Genomic DNA, 16,775 nt, shown 5'->3' with positions numbered 1-16,775 from the left:
ACGCCGGTAATGTGTGAGTGCGTACGCTACAGTGCGATGCTGAGCGGCGCACGGGTGTAGATGGCCCCAATGTATGTGTTTCACCCGGTGCGGTTAGAAGGGGGCACCAACTGTCAATCTAAACACTGAAGTTTCCGGTAAAGCTGAGTGACATACTTCAGTGTTTAGATTGACAGTTGGTGCCCCCTTCTAACCGCACCGGGTGAAACACATACATTGTAACAACGTAATCTTTCGTACGGAAGATTACGATAACGCGAACGTACGATTAGCTTTATGATTCGAGGTAAACATTCAGGGTGTTGGAACTGAGCCCAAAATTCACGGTGTTGGAACGGAGCCCCCTTACCAATGAATTGCTAGCCACTTGTGGTGCTAAATGACTTGTAAACGACCTGATTTTTTATTTTTACACGTTCATGTTAGCGTAATCTTTCGTACGGAAGATTACGATAACGCAAACGTACGATTAGCATGTGTTAGCTTTATGATTACGTTGATCATTCATGCTAAACATTCAGGGTGTTGGAACGGATTAAAACGATTTTACATCATTTTTAATGGGAAAATTGATCTTCGGTGATCGACCAAATCAGTTTTCGACCAGGCTTCTGGAACGAATTATGGTCGAGAACCGGGGTTCCACTGTACTACAGCAAATAAGTGCTGAAAGGGAGGGATGATTACAAACTAGGGAAACTCAAAGTGAGCAAACTGCAACAGTTTTCTCAGATGTTTTGCCAATCTTTTCACAAGGGTTTTGTTTTTTTGGGGGGGTAAGCTTTGCAAAAATATCATGTCAGCTCCATCTAGGTGAGCCCTCATGTAATGTAAATACAGTATAATACACATTTCTTGCCGTACAAGTAATTAAATAAATGCATGTTTATGTTAGTTCAGTTATTTTAGGTTAGATTTCAAACATTTGTTTTTCTCTCAATAGATATTTTTTTTCAGGAGGGGTGAATTATAAAATATCCCTAAATAATTACAAATATTTGAACAGTGCTGCAGATTAATCGGAAATACTTGTATATATTAACAGTGTGTGTTTAATCACTGTTTTTGGTTAATACGTTGTATTCAAGAATCACCCCATTTAGTTACTTAAGCTAGACATACTAAATAGACTTCAATCCCTTACTTCAAAGAAACAATATAAACCCTTTCCTGTACATAATTCTGGTTATAACATTGATGAACATTTACCAAAGAAAAACATTAAGCACACAGAAAAATATGCCAAGGGCCTTGGGCATTAGTGATGTGTGGTTAAATAAATTAATTGAATGATAACACTAGATAAAACAATCCTGTTTACCAATAATTCATTTGAATGAATTGGGGAAGTGTTTATTTCTTTATAGAATACATAATGTGAAAAGATTCCTTTTGGTAAAACATCTTATGTTGAGGCAATGTTTCATGTTTTGTAGCTGGCCAACAGCACTTAATAAGAACATACTTTGACACAAGCACAAACAGATTCTACATACTGGAGAGTGGATTGGCCACCGCTGAACTCAAAGAGGCTGAGGAGGCTTTGGACGGTAGCGGGAGGGAGGCGGGCGAAAGACGGGTTTGGATGGGCCGGAAAGATCCAGTTCCTGAAGCAAGAAAGAGAAAATAAATAAATAAATAAAAAGAGAGAGAAACAATATTTGGACATAGTCTACGTTTATTTAGCGTGACTTAGCACAAAAGCCTCCAGGCTTGTACCTGTGGCAGCAGAGTTGGAGAGGATGGAGAGGGAGCAAACGTGTGGTGATGTTTCACCTGTAGTCCGCGGTAGAAGAGTTCGCTAGAGAACGAGCACAAGCGGTTTAGCTGGACGTAGACGAGTTGGTGTCAACACAAAAGCTCACCTGGACCACAAGCGGTTTCCGGAGCTTGTTTCGAGGTTTTCTTGGTCGAGAGAAGAAAAGATCCGACTGCATCTAAAACCGTCAAAAGATTCGCGATGAATATGACTGCATAAGAAAGCGGGTTCGGTGCAAAAGACTTACACTGATGGAGTCAAGCTGTTGCCTCAGGGCCAGCTCTGCCTCCTTGTTTGGGGAAAACATTCGGCTGTGGCGGGAACTGTTAGGGGGGAGTGTAGTGGGCACCGCAAATACGTTGCCTTCAGAGTCGCCGGCTGCTGCTCCTGTAGAGCCCAGCAGAGAGCGTGGAAGATTGCGTGCACCTGATGAAGTGAAACATTACAATGAAAAAAAATGGAAATCACCAAAACAATAGAGTGATTCCATACAAAACCACTGAATACATGTTTCTGTTTGTCGATACCTGAGCCTCCAACTACTGGCAGGTGTAACCTGGCCCCTCGGACAGAGGTCATCTGTCGGCCAAAACTCGGGCTGCGGAGCCCTGCATTGGGAGCCTTTGTGGGGGGTGTGAGGGCCTGGTTTTGATCCTCCTGAAGAGTCTTGAGAGATGATGTGGCTGTGGAGCAAAGTTCCGGAACCTGGAAGATATACAGCGAAACATCAAATGTGCTGTGCTTAAAGTGAGACAACAAATTCCAATTTACTTGTTAGGGACGGTAACCCGAAGATTACAGTATTAGATGCGTTTGCATCGTCTAGGAGCTTTTACAGATGTGTTTGAAATAAAAAGAGGTGGGGAGGAAAATATATTGTTTACATTTAGGTGGACAAACACGATTATAATGTTCTCATCTTTAAAAATATTATGAATAATTATAGAATAATGGACCAGGTCGGTAGCCTAGATGGTAGGGCGCCCGCTCTGAGACTGGGAGGTCGCTGGTTCAAGCCTCGGCTGAGTCAGACTTACAACATTGGGGCAGCACGGCTGCGCAGGTAGCGCGTGTGCGGCACAGTTCTAAGGTCTTGGGAATCTCCTGTGTGGGTTCAAATCCAGCAACCGGACTTACTGTGCGGAGTTTGTATGTTCTCCTCGTGCTTGCGTGGGTTTCCTCCGGGCACTCCAGTTTCCTCCCACATTCCAAACACATGCATTTCAGGTGGATTGGCCGGTCCAAATTGTCCCTAGGTGTAAATGAGCGAGTTGTCTGTCCCTGTGTGCCCTGCGATTGGCTGGCATCCAGTTCAGGGTGTCCCCTGCCCACTGCCCGATGATTGCTGGGACCCCGCGACCCTACTGAGGATAAGCGGAGCAGCTAATGAGATGAGATAGAATAATGGCTCATTTTTGCGCATGAATCCATTCTTTGATATATTTTAAATCATTGTTCGTATAAGAGGCGAAAAAAAAAAAGAAAAACAATTCATGTATATATTCTCATTTTATTTTGGGAGACTTTTTAAAATCATTGCTGTTGGAATCGATTGTGTACCGTCATATCCAATACATAACAATATCTTCATTTATTATCTTACTGTGTTAACTGTAAATACGATAAATACAGGACCACATTTGTGTTCCATTGACATTTCAGTTCATGACAATGTGTGACTGGAAACCTCTCACAGTTTACATGTTATGTTCTCATTGTCTCAGTTAAAATAAATGTCAGCTTCCGGACTAACTTACACAGACGAATAAGCGTCGTTTGAACATCATTCATGGTTTATCGTCCCATAAGTGTATGAGTTAAGTTGTTTTTTTTAGGAAAGAAGATTAAATCGCTATCATCAATTATATTGAATCACAATACGCATAGAATTGTAATTATCGAGAATTGTGATATGAATTAAATCGGCACACAATTATCGTGATACAATCGAATCGTGAACACTAATTTATATACAGGCTTCCTAAAGGTTAAGGAAAGTTAAATTCAGGGCTTTTAAATACTTTTTAATACCTTTTGTAATCAAGTTAAAGTCCAAGTTGACCAAAAAACTCACAATTGAAACAAACAAAAAGACACATATTTCTTGCACACAATACATCGTGCCTCGTCCACATTACTTGGCACGACTTTTAACCACGGCAAAAAACTTTTATTGGGCAGCCACATTCTTATTGTCCAAAGTAAACGTCTCCGTCCGAAAATGCTTTGTGTATTGTGGTTAGACCTGTGACATGCGTTTGGTCTGAAAGGCTCAACTGAAACCACATCATCGTTTTGATAAGTTCTGTTGTGTCCACGCCATATTGCCGCAAAAGTAAATCGGTGATTGTTTAAAAAGAAAGATCATTAACAGTACTAAATCTCATTAGTTCAAACAAATATAAATTCTATTACTGTGTTCACATTTTTAAAACTATCGGAAAATGGATTAAAGACATTTTAATGCCAATTAAGGCCTTATTTTTTAGAATAATGAATGAATGCCTTGTAAGACTTTAATGATCGGGGGGAACCCTGTATATAAGGCTTTATATTTTTTAAGGCTCCACAGTTCTTTGTTTTTGGATTTTTTATTTTTTTTGGGGGGGGTGGGGCGGTTGTTATGGCTCTTTTGACATTTTAGGTTTCCGACCCGTGAGCTAAGAAATGACTATGAACATGGCCCGTCATCCGGTTCAGTGTAGTAGCGCCTTTTTTATTCAAATCTTCAGAGTTTGTTTTCATAAACTACTTTGAATATTTTACTGGCACTGAAGTTTAGGTACCATTTTATACAGCACTACTTCTACTTACAAATCTATTATAGAGTTTTCCCATCAGAAGAAAATACAACAGTTATATACTGAAATAATTTGGATTAATGAAAAACGTGATAACTGTTTGCGCTGTTACTTGCGGTTCTCGAACGTAAACAGACTCATCTTTTTCTGTATTATCTTGTTTTGGAAACAGCGTGTCCAAATTGCTCAGGTAGTTTCTTTCGCACAGCAACATCCTGGTATCCCATAGGCAAGGAAGGAAACGATGTATGAGGGTAACCCAGCATTTTCTTCCATTTTCTGTCACACTTTGGATTTTTTGTCACTGTTTATTGCAACTTTGTGTGTGTAGTATCCTTTCCCTCATTTTCAAAATAAAGGGTCTGCTTTTACAGATAAGGTGGAAAGGTTATATATCCTCCTCTTCCTATAGTCTCCCAGCAGCAACAATGGTAAACAAACATTTTTTTATTTACCCTTATGTACTTAAAATGTTTTTATTTCGTTTCACATACACGATTATCTAGAATTTGTGAAGAAAAAAAAAACTTCAGACTTTTGGGGTGCCTCGTAACAGCTTGTAGAACAGATTTATTTTATAAGTAAGAGGTACCACTAATTTGATTTCTGACCACTTTAAAGTACTTAGTGCTTTTGTATAATGGAAGCCAAGTAGTTTGTGTATGTGTGTGTGTCAAATAGAAGTGTGAGTTGAATTTCACTTTGAGGGATTATCAACATTGTCAAGGCAGGATAATTTGGAGGAATCAACCTCATGAGGGCTGCTGAGTGTAAAAGCAATCAGCGCATTATTCACTGTTCTGAAGTTTGTGGTTATCACAACTCAGTCCCAATTGAAAGTAGTTTATATCTTATAACATAATCCAGATTCCCAAAACATACACAAAGAAAATTTAACACTTGACATCACCAAGCGTGTAAATGTAACTTATTTGTTTGTGTGAGCAATGCAGTTGTCAGGGGGAAGACTACTACTCATTTACTAGTGCTATAAGGAAAGTTGTTGATGTTTTGCTGGTGGTTAATGCCAAGAAGAAATGAAGACTGTTACGTTGTGATCTCATAATTTTCCAACAAGTGTTGGTATTAGTGTCAGGGCGCAGAGAATAAAATAATGCCTACCAAAGGTTTGGGGTTGACCTCTGTGGTGACAAGTCTTAGCAAACAGCGCAGTACTCTGTGCTTCCTGTGCGGTCTGTGTTGTGAAGATTGCCCATTTTCGTGAGGACCGGACATGGCCTGCCATTCATACTCCAGCTGCAGCTTGCCGGGCTTCCCGAACATCAAGTACAACTCCGCCAGTGTAACATTCTCTGCGTCACGAATGTTCCAGCCTTCCCCTCTGATCTGTTCAACACTTCGCTCTTTCGCTGCAGAAGCAGAACTATGGGGCATTCCCTCCTCAGGGTTGCCTGTGGCAAGCCTGTTCGGGGTTAGCTGGACGGCATCGGGAGAAGAGGAGCTCAAGCTTTGCTCCTCCTTGCACTGTTCTATTGAGTTCTCCACAGTACCATATGCTTCATCTGTTGTTTTGGTCCCGGATTGAGCTCCCCTGGACTCCACACCATCAGTGCAGCTTGTTCCTCCATCAATAAGTCCTCCTTCAATTGCCGCCGCTCCCGGAATGACCGCTTGCAGAGGAAGTACTGATAGAGGGGGAGACCTCTTCTCATCTACCTTTGCGGAACTTTCAGGTGAAGTCTCATAGCTGGGAAGCTCTAGTTGGCAAGTGTTACCCTGTGAGGTCACTGAAACAGTTGAAGCAAAGTTTCCTCTTGCAGACTTGCTGCCTACCCGTGGAGGTGGAACTGTGTGGATACCCAGAATTTGAGCTGTGGGTAGCTCTTTAGCGTTGAGCCGGGCTTTGCCACTTTCTTGCCAGTGTACAGTGCAGGAGACCTTGGAGTGTACCACACGTGCCACTCCGGGTAACGTTGTCAGCGAGCTGCTCTCAGCTGGGAAAAGAAAGAGATCCTCATGAGGGGCTTTGTTTGGAGAAGCAGCATCGGGCTGAGTCTCCTCCAAAGCTTCTCTTTCCATCAGACTTTTTATCTTGCAAAACTGAGTTAAGGAGATTGGCACAATAATATTGCTGCTTATCCTGTTGATTAAAATAGTGGTCAGCAACCTTTTCTGTACCATGGACCGGTTCATCCATCTATTATCTGCACCACTTATACTTAGTCGCGGGGGTGCTGGAGCCCATCCCAGCTATCATCAGGCAGTGGGCACACTGAACCGGTTGCCAGCCAACGGCAGGGCTGAGACGGACAACTCACTCGCTCACCTAGGGACAATTTGGACCGGCCAATTAACCTGACCTGCATGTTTTTGGAATGTGGGAGGAAACCGGAGTGCCCGGAGGAAACCCACGCAAGCATGGGGAGAACACAGGAAGGTTTGATCCAATGACCTAAGAACTATGCCGCACACGCTGCCGTGCCCGGCCCAATAAAAACATTATTAATATTAATAAGCCTAATTCTACTGTCTTTGTACTAGACAAATAGTGATCTAGATGACATAGGAAAAGGCATTTACAGTGGAACCTTGCTAGTTCGTGGTTCCACTTTTGCGGGTTCAGAGCTTCGCGGGTCTAAAAACATATACCTTACCTTCTCATTAAAAGCATTTATTGACTTGGGCAAGCGCGAGCTTATGTCAACTGAGAACACGGTGTGGACACTCTTATTGTGAAGGGGAGGGGGAGGCCCTGACACAATGCTTAGTCATGGTGAGTTACTGCTTCGCTCACCCCCCTCCCCCTCCTTCAACTCCTCCAACCTCACCCCCTTCTTATGTGGCACTGTTTATCATGGAGGAACTCTGCGACGCGACGTATAGTATATTCTCTTCTGTCACATTTCATCTCAAGTTTGACTTTATTATACCAAAAGTGAGCGGTTGTTTGTACTACCTAAAGAGGCTAATTCTGTGTGGTTTCGTGTATTTGTTGTAAAAGCCGTTTGATTGTCAGAAGGTAGCTCTTTCACTTTCATTAAAATGAACACAGACCATTTTTTTAACTGTTGTTTCCCAAAACACTTCACAAACACTCATCAAATATCACATTTTCACTGTTTTTATTTTCAATATGTAACAGGTAGTGTTAACAAGCGAAATAAGCTGCGATGGCTGCATGTGGTTGAGAGCGGTTAATACAATCATACTGAATGGTTCGTAATGGTTTCGCCGCAGTCTTATTCCGTGTAAATTGATTATGCAAGACATGGCTACACTTGTGGGTCATGTTTTGGTACATTCAGTTCCAGTGTAGAGTTCTGGATGAGTTACCCAATAACTCCTTGCCATCATGCCAGCGATCACTTAGGTTTTATAGCGGGGGGGGGTATACTGTATACTGAATATGTTTTTTAAGCATTTTTGAAGGGGCGCCGCTACTTCACGGATTTTCAGTTTTCGCGGGTGGTCTCAGTCCCCATTAACCGCGATTAAACGAGGGATTACTGTGATTTTGTCTCATCACTGCACTATTTTTACACATGTTGTCAGGTTGTGCAACATTGTTTTGGCTGAACTCTTTCCCATAATGCTGCAACATGGTTCGAAGAATAAAAATAGAGTGATGAGATAAAACATAAAGCCTTTTCTGAATTCAACACATCCCTATTTGTCTAGAGCAGGGGTGGCTAACCCGGTCCTGGAAAGCCGCACGACCTGCATGTTTTGGAGGTTTCGCTGCTCCAACACAAGTGACGCCAATTTTCAGCTTGTTAGCAGGCTTTGGGAGAGCTTGATAAGGATCCAGGTGATTGGAATCACCTGTATTGGAGCAGAGAAACCTCCAAAACATGCAGGACATGTGGCTCTCCAGGACCGGGTTAGCCATCCCTGGTCTAGAAGGTACAATTCTGTGCCCTCTTTGCTGCGATCTGGGTTTGATTCCTGTTGCTTCCTAATCTGGGCAAATGTAGTCAGCAATATTTATTGACTGATCAATCATTGCTCAAATAAGGTAACATGCCATCGCAAAACCTCAAGTATAATGAGCACCAATTTTTGAGACCCACGGCCAGTTGGTTGCTGACCACTGGATTAAAACACTCAGACATGTATTACAAAAACAGGGTTCGGTATTACATAACAACAAAGTTGTGATGGATACAATTCTCTGGTCATGATAGGCCCACTTCTGTTTCAGGTACTCGATGAGGCAGGAAACTTTTCTGTGAAGCTCCACCACCATCCTGGTAACCCCGAAAAAGATATAAATATAAAGAGAAAACACAATTATGAATATATATATCGAGATTATCACTTTATTTAGGGATTTTGAAACAATGACAGTGAGGGTTAGTTGAAGTTAAGAAGAACTCTTTTTTTCTGTGGCTGGGGAATATTAAGCATAAGTGGGTGCACACTAGAGACCCTTTAACAATTTGGAACCTGAAGTAAGAATGATAAATTGTCATTATTCAAATGCTAGAAGAAAGGCATTATGTTTAATGGCTCCTAAAATACATGTCATTATTCAAGGGAATTTCATGTATAGTGGTATTGGTATCAATGACTTCTCAAGAAATTGAGTATCGTATTGGTGTGGAAAAAAAATGGGGTATTGAATATCCCATTTTTTTAAAAACTAGACAAAAGAACTAAACGAAAAGATGTATTTAAATCCATCCACGACATAAGGAACAATCTTTATTGGAAAATAGCTCAGCCCATTGGTATTTTTTTAATGTATTAAGACATCATTGCTAAAACATATATAGTTGCTATATAGATGCTAGTTTGTAGAAGGAAAGACTGTTATTGTATCAATTTTGGTAATTTGTAACTTATGTAGGGAATATGTTGAGGGCTGATGTCATTCAGAAGCAGATATGACAAGTTTTACATATGTCCAATTTCAATTCTTCCCTTTTATAGACACAAATAAACCCATTTAACAACAACAACAAATAAAATGAAATAACATTCCACTTGTGTGGGGATTCCGGTTTTGCACGGTCCAAAACATCTGGGCTTCTTATTTATTTTGCATCAACTTGAAACGTAACCTACAATTTGAGAGGTTTTTTAAAAATTCTTTTTTTTAACAGACACTTGATAAAACCACAAACTAGGATAAATGGGGAATAGTCACAAAATTGTAACATTATTGTAATCGTTGCTACAATACATTTTACTTTTCTGTTTCGCAGATTTGCATTGTGATTGGCTAATCAGTCTCCTCGCATATTATAATTTAACAGTACAGTGGTTGGCATAAAATTCGGACTGTGAGGCGTACCCAATACATTTTTAAAGGTTAAACACATTTTGTACTTACATAAGCTGAACTGACAATAGGCCGCATGTGCCCACTTTGAAACAGGAGATATTTCCAAAACAAGACGGCACGCAGAAAGAGTTTAATAAAATACGGTACCTTAACCCCTTTAACTTTCCAGCGGCCGTCTGACTTTTTGATCAAATAAAAATATGCGTGTGTGTACAATGACACCAGTGTACGATGTCACATGTCATGCCACATACTATTGGAAAGTTTTAACTCTTGGGATTAAAGATATGATGACCATTACAAAATACACTGATCAGGGAAACATCCCAATCAGTCTGAAACAAGATACCTGAAAACTATAAAGCCGGCTTAACTCACCATTACGTCCCCTGGCTGACTTCTTTGAATGACATATAAACAGGAATCCGCCTTAAACATTTCTGCTTTGTTGGACGTTGCCTCTTGTAATCCGTTCATTTCGCCACATTATTTGCGTTTACAAATAAACAGACTCGTCAAATTATTCCCAATATTGCAATTAGCCATCCCCTTTCGATTGACACCTTTTCCATGATGAGGATCGGTTCATGCTAGCTTTATTCATGCACAAAGCGCCACGTTACATTTAACTTGAGTCTTCCTCGACACACATAAATTAGCCGCATCATTGCATAATCCGCAGGGTTAAAATCTTGAAAAAAAAAAAAAGGTGGCGGCAAATGGTCCGAATTTTACGATATTTGTAAAAAAAAAAAAAAAAAAGTTTAAATAATAATTTTAAAAAGTATACAGAACGTTTATACAGTACTTTTATTTGTTAGACAAAAGCTTGAGCCAGTGAAAAGGGTTTGATCTTTGGTTTCAGAGTACAATAGAGTAATTGTAAAAGTATTGTTAAAAAAAGGAATGTTAACTACTTCACAGATTACGACCATCACGGGTTATTTTTGGAACGTAACCCCTACGATAGACGAAGGATTACAGTAATTAACTGGCATTGTTACGTTGTTTCTTCCACAGAAAATATAAATTCACCTCAAACAAATCAAAGGTCAAAAATTGCCGTACAATACATGCTGTCTCTTACTTAACCAGGGTCACTGACCTGAGGCGGGGGTTGTGTGCGAGACTCTGAACGCGGGCCCAGGAATAATTGCTGCGTGGTTGAAGCTCCACCGCCACCTTCAAAGGTAAACGCACTGGCTTCTGATCCTCTTCGTCACTTACTCCTGCACAGACAGAAACCAAGAGAGCAGTTATTGGGGCAGGGGTTCACATCATATAAAAAGAAAAAAAACCTTTGTGAGCTCACCCACAGTGTACCCTTGCACAATGATGTTACCATGGTAACACCAACAGTCCCCTCATTGCTATTGTGATTTCTTAAAACCAGTCCCAATGTAACAACGTGCCTCATAATGAACAAACTTTGCATTTAAAGCAGTGGTCTACTAAGAGTTCTGTCCAGTGCATCTGTGTATGTGGGCACTCACCATCAGGGTCACAAAGCTTCTTCAGCGCGCGGCACATGGGTGCTTTAATTCGCAAGTTCCTCCCTTTGGAGCGCACGGTGGTGGCCCTGCTCAAACACATGGAGTAGTGGTGAGAGTTTTAGCAAATTAGCCTTGTGACATCTGTGCTATGACTAACTCAGCATTTTTTTTTCAAATAAGGACCACATTTTAACAAACAGGATTTACAGGAATTCCTTTGCAAACATTTGCACGAATTGTTGGATACACTCTTTAACAGTCGTTCAACAATACAGTCAAAATATATTAATGAGATAAAAATATACTAAAGTAAGAAAATTCCATTTCAGGTGTTTTTTTGGCCCCGTTTTTATTCATGTTTTTATTGTTAACAACAAATAATCAACCTATGAGTCTCTCAACAGCAGAAATGTTTATGAAGCAAATTTGACTTAACATTATACCACAACTTACCCATGATGGATGAGTTCATTCAGCTTTGCCACATTCTTATCATCCATGACTGTGCGAGACAAAATCCAAAGTCAATGAATTGCTTATAACCAGTCATGAGAAGCAGCCGGTTTAGTGGTGCAGGATGTATGTTTGCAGTACTTAATTGCAACCCTCATGACCACAAAACAAGTCTCGAAACATGATTTGAGAACCCTGATAGTACTTTACTTACGGCCTCCAACTTTCTTGCGGAGCTCAGCATAGCAGATGAGACCGTAAAGCTCCTGAGAAGATTTTTTCAGCACTCGGGTGTAAACTGTAGAGCAGAGAATGCACAAAATATTTCAATGCAGGACAAATACATTGACACTGCAACAACAAGGGACGTTTGCAGTGAGGCAAATCTGTCCCAACTTGAAAGACTTACGAGCAATTAAGGATGACACACACTTTACAAATGCAAATGGAAAATACCCATGAATGTATCTACCAGAAACACCTAAAAATGTATATCTTTTATGAAAAACACAGAGAGATCACCAAGTGTCACACCTGTCAACCTACCATTGGCGAAGTCAATATGCTTGGAGATCTTGTGCCATGTGCGGTAATAGAAATGCCGGACCTGTTCCTTGTTTTTCACTATGTTTGCTGGCTTTCCTCTCTTCTTGTACTTCATGGAAATGTTGTTCTGGATGGCCTCAAAGTCTTTGCCGTGCTGCAGAGGGGATTGTATAAACATTAAAAACTACACCTGACAATGTCTATTTGGTATCAAACAACAGCTCCAACTCTACCTCGTAGAGCCCTTCAAAAAAGCTGTTTTTATCTTCCGCGCTCCAAGACTCCCACTGCCGACGAGCACGCTTTTGGTTGCCAGCCTGTTCTTCCTTGTCAGCGGATATTTGCCCCTTGGTGGTCTTTGAGACGCCACCTGAAGACCCAGCCACGGGTCCAGACTGCCCCACTGCATTTTGAGAAGAGGAACCGTTTTCTATCCCTGTGATGTACACATAGAACAAAACCAAATAGCAGATATGTGTGAATTTGTTAAAACACAATATCTGCAGGTTTTTTTAAACTGGGGTTGAGTTCTGGCAAGAAAAGAAAGCATAACAAACTGTTTGGCCTAGTCTCCTATTCAGAGATCCAAAATCACTTTGGGGGTGGGTTACCATTGCCAAATGTAGCCACGATTAAAGCACAACAGTGCCAGAAGGCATCAAAACAAAGACAGAGGAAGTTGCCTACTCACTGTGAATCTCAGAGATACTAACCTTAATGTGCTGCTCTCAAAATAGCACAAATATAGTGCCAATGCCCTTGACTAGGTTACTAAATAAAACCCAGGCATACATTTTATTTTTTCTTGCAACTAAAGAAAAATGACAATATACAATTAAGTATCCTTCATATTTTCAAATGCATTTTAATAATTTATTGAAAAAAACTTCAGTATTAGTGGCTGCTCAAATATGACCAGATATTTAATAACAAAACGATTGAGGTTTAAGCCAAAACTACAGTAAGATTATCAATATGTATTGATGAGTTTTTTTTTGAAAGACCTCATGTAATATTTTATTAATCCGTTAGTAATGCAAGAAACTGACTAAATAAGCAAAAATTACAACCAAAACTAAAATGATTTACGTTTGAAAGAAACAGTTCTGTGCCTTTTTTTACTTTCATTTACTACAACTATAGTTCCAAATGTTAGCGTTATATTATTACAATTTCAAACCCGTCAGGTTATACATTTCCCCCGTATTTTATAAGCCTAAATTTACTGCAAGTGGGGAAAGAACTAGGAGAGTTACTGAAAGGAATGTTTGTGTTGCCCATTTGGTAAACAAAATCAACTTGTTTACGCAAGTTATCTTGGTTTTTATTCGACAAAGTCTGTCTTCCTATGAGTAAATAGCTGCCGCGTTGTGTTAGTATAGGTTATGATTGCTTAATAACAGGAATTGCAACCATTAATAAGGGGAGCAATGGCAACAGTTGACAGGTATGCAATTTTGCAGACATCCCTCATGTGGCTGGGAAATTATCTTTTGATTTTAATAAAAAAAATGGTGGGAAGTATTGCCCTTTTTTAAAGGTCATGCTCCTTTTCTGCATTTATCTTTCTGTTGACTATCACCCAACAGATACATTTCGCCTTTGTGTTTACTGCCTGTGCCAACATTGATGACATTGAGTGTTTGTATACTTTTTTGGATCATTTCAAAAGGTGTACGACATATTACAATTTTTGTACAGTATTCTTTTTTAAGCACACTGCTATGTATAACTAGCAACACTGAATTTGCTGCAATTGGGGAAAGCACTAAGAAAGAGGGTGAAATCATTGTATTGTTTACAAAAATTAACTTTGATTTTATTCAACAGTTTGTCTTGCTGTGAGTAAATAAGTGCTGCGCTGTGTTTATAAGGTTCTTATAGCTTAATAAGGGGAATTGCAATCATTAATAAGGGGAGCAATTGGCTGAGGTTGACGGACATGCCATTTTGCAATCACCCCAGTTGTGGCTGTGAAATTCTCTTTTGATTTAAAAAAAATAATTGGTAGGAAACATGGCACTTTTTTCAACCAAGATCAGAGTTGATCTTTCTTTCTGTTGCCTATCACCCAACTGATACATTTCATTTTTGTTCTAAATGACACTGAAAACTTTGATGAAATTGAGTGCCTCTCACCAGACAGGCAGGCCCCGACAAAGTGAGGTGACAATGCAAGTTTTGCTTGCCGACTTGTCACACATACTCACCGGATAAATAAAATGTTGAAACTAGTCGACCACATCAGGTTTTAAAATGTAATAAACACTCGAAGCACAAAACTGCTTGATCTTACCTTTCGCTTTGGCCCCGCCATGGCCGTTGATGGTCGAGCCGATGGAATCTTTCCGGATCCTTTTGCTGGGAGGGCGAACGCTCGATCGGAGAAAATGATGCTGATCTTGACACGGGGTGCCAGGTTCTATTGAGGACTGGGTCTGCTGGCTGGAATCCGGTTCGGGTTGAGACGAACCGGGGGTGAGAGTAGCGGGTGCTGGATTAAGAATTTCCACTCGCTCGTCTCCCTTTGTACTGCGCTCCTCGGGCGCCTGCTCTCCGCTCTCCTCTTCGTCGCAACCGTCGGATTTTCTGCACGGATTGGTTGTCTCATCGACACCGATTCCCTCCCTGGAGCCAGGTGTCATGCTGACACAACACACAGAGTCCAAAAAGGAACATGAGGAGCAAAGCAATGGGCGAAATTAACTTCTAAACGCGACGTTTGCCGTCTCTCAACATGGCCGCCGCTGTTTGTTTCAAATCCCCTCTTCAGTCCCGACAAAACAACACCAAATGTATTCATTTAAAAGCCTCGAATAAATGTCACTTAACCAATGATACATTAAAGAAATCGATCAGGGCTTTCTCTAAGCCCCCAAGCGTACACATGAGACAATTTGAAGGTTTAATAGAAACTAAATTCAAATGCGAGCGCTTTTCAGTTTAGCGCCCTGCAGAAACGACAACGAGAACCCGTCGGTCCATTCGACCTCTATTTAAAGTGTTTTTTGAACGCAATTTTACCAAATTTCATGCTCATCAGAAGTGGGCAACGTCCTCTTTCTCTTCACCATGGGTCCGACGGGTTCGATTTGCAATAAGTGGTCAAAATGGGCATAATAAATCCAGCACGGTCTCGTCTCACGCCGCTGCCCTGTCGTTGTCCAGATTCGACTGAGACCAACTCTGCGCAGTTCCACGCTTCTCTATCAGAAATTTTGCTCAATGCATTGACTAAAGAAAACTCATCCAACTTTTCCAAAAATCACTAGAACGTCTAACGAGCTCGATGTCACCAACAGTGTACCTTAACGGTGCAGACACTTGAGCTCATTGCCACGATATTAGTTAAGTAAACCTTAGTGTACTTCACAAGTCCCTACGTCACACTCCGTTTTAAGACAGCACGTCTACAAATCACAATTATTATTTTGTACACCCCATGCGTGTAATTATTTGGATTTAACGATTACAATTTCAAGATGTAGAGTAGACACAACTACATTGCAGTGTGGAAGTGGAGACAAAATAACCTGTTGTGCATGAACATCAATAATCATACATTGCAGGACAATAAAGCAATAACTATTACGTGCTGCATGCTGTTCTAGAATACACTTAATAAAAATGCTAGATGTGTACATAACAGAGAGTCTTTGCAATGAAACAAACATAAAAAATGGGTGACTATAATCTAATGCCATGTAAAGTGCGTTTGGTTTTTAAAATTAAAAGAAATAGCTTTAATGCGGCACTAGACACGAGTTTTATGTTATCTAAAAGCTGCTTTAAGGATATGAATAAAAGACATTTTAAGGGAAAGAAAGACAGGGATAAATTGTCATCACTTTCAAAACAGATATTTACTGTTGGCGAAATAATACTGCAAAAGTATTGCATCTATTATACAATTGTTACTGCTCCTGTAATTGTGATTAAAAAACGACAAACACAGACACTTTTGATAAACATTTAAATACAGTCTAATGGGCATTTAAGTAGACTTTAAATATAGTTGCAACCCAAATGGTATCATATTTAACATGGTACAAGAATGCAAACTCGTGCATCGAAAGAAGTACTTTATTAGTAACTGCTCGTTAATGACAAGATAAACATTACAAACAATGCGTTTTCGAGGGAAGCCAGGCGATCGTTTTACGTGATCCCTACCATTATTAATTGTGTATGTATAAATATGTTAAAGTAAACAATATTTCAAATAGGAATCTTAGCTGCTAACAGTGGCAGTTAGCGTTAACGACCGTAAACGTTTGAAAGCATTCGGCTTGAGTATCGTTTGGTGCAAAACATCTCCTAAAAACAAATACATATAGTCGCTCCCATTACAATACCAACGGTTTAAAATTACCTGCAGTTAAGGCTCAGATGTGATGTTTCCATTCGAAGTGCAAGTTGGCCTTTCGAGTTAGCAGCTATCTCCAACTTGGCTAATATATGACAGTTCATGTGGC

At 40.3% G+C, this 16,775-nt stretch overlaps 1 protein-coding gene across 2 annotated transcripts in view; it reads right to left on the bottom strand.

The window, feature by feature from the left end:
• cramp1 (cramped chromatin regulator 1) overlaps window positions 1-16,775 on the bottom strand; it is a 26,362-nt gene extending 9,587 nt beyond the window's left edge. The window contains exons 1-15 of one of the 2 annotated variants that reach the window (XM_088322423.1): window positions 16,673-16,775; window positions 14,597-14,946; window positions 12,534-12,736; window positions 12,301-12,454; window positions 11,969-12,052; window positions 11,755-11,803; window positions 11,302-11,387; window positions 10,914-11,037; window positions 8,687-8,768; window positions 5,683-6,612; window positions 2,287-2,464; window positions 2,007-2,185; window positions 1,866-1,937; window positions 1,720-1,801; window positions 1,497-1,607 (exon numbers count right to left, since the gene is read on the bottom strand). In XM_088322423.1, the coding sequence (XP_088178549.1) occupies window positions 1,497-1,607; window positions 1,720-1,801; window positions 1,866-1,937; window positions 2,007-2,185; window positions 2,287-2,464; window positions 5,683-6,612; window positions 8,687-8,768; window positions 10,914-11,037; window positions 11,302-11,387; window positions 11,755-11,803; window positions 11,969-12,052; window positions 12,301-12,454; window positions 12,534-12,736; window positions 14,597-14,946; window positions 16,673-16,770 (2,782 nt within the window). In that variant the 5' untranslated portion in view covers window positions 16,771-16,775. Of the gene's footprint in view, window positions 1-1,496; window positions 1,608-1,719; window positions 1,802-1,865; window positions 1,938-2,006; window positions 2,186-2,286; window positions 2,465-5,682; window positions 6,613-8,686; window positions 8,769-10,913; window positions 11,038-11,301; window positions 11,388-11,754; window positions 11,804-11,968; window positions 12,053-12,300; window positions 12,455-12,533; window positions 12,737-14,596; window positions 14,947-15,324; window positions 15,462-16,672 lie in introns of those variants that run through there. The other variant, XM_088322493.1, reaches the window with a different exon arrangement.

This window comes from Urocampus carinirostris, chromosome 1, assembly GCF_059441175.1.
Source record: "Urocampus carinirostris isolate Australia breed hairy pipefish chromosome 1, RoL_Ucar_1.0, whole genome shotgun sequence".
In the NCBI taxonomy this organism is placed as follows: Eukaryota; Metazoa; Chordata; class Actinopteri; order Syngnathiformes; family Syngnathidae; genus Urocampus; species Urocampus carinirostris.
Note: the sequence above shows the minus strand (reverse complement) of the source record. Positions and strands in the feature narration are given on the sequence as shown.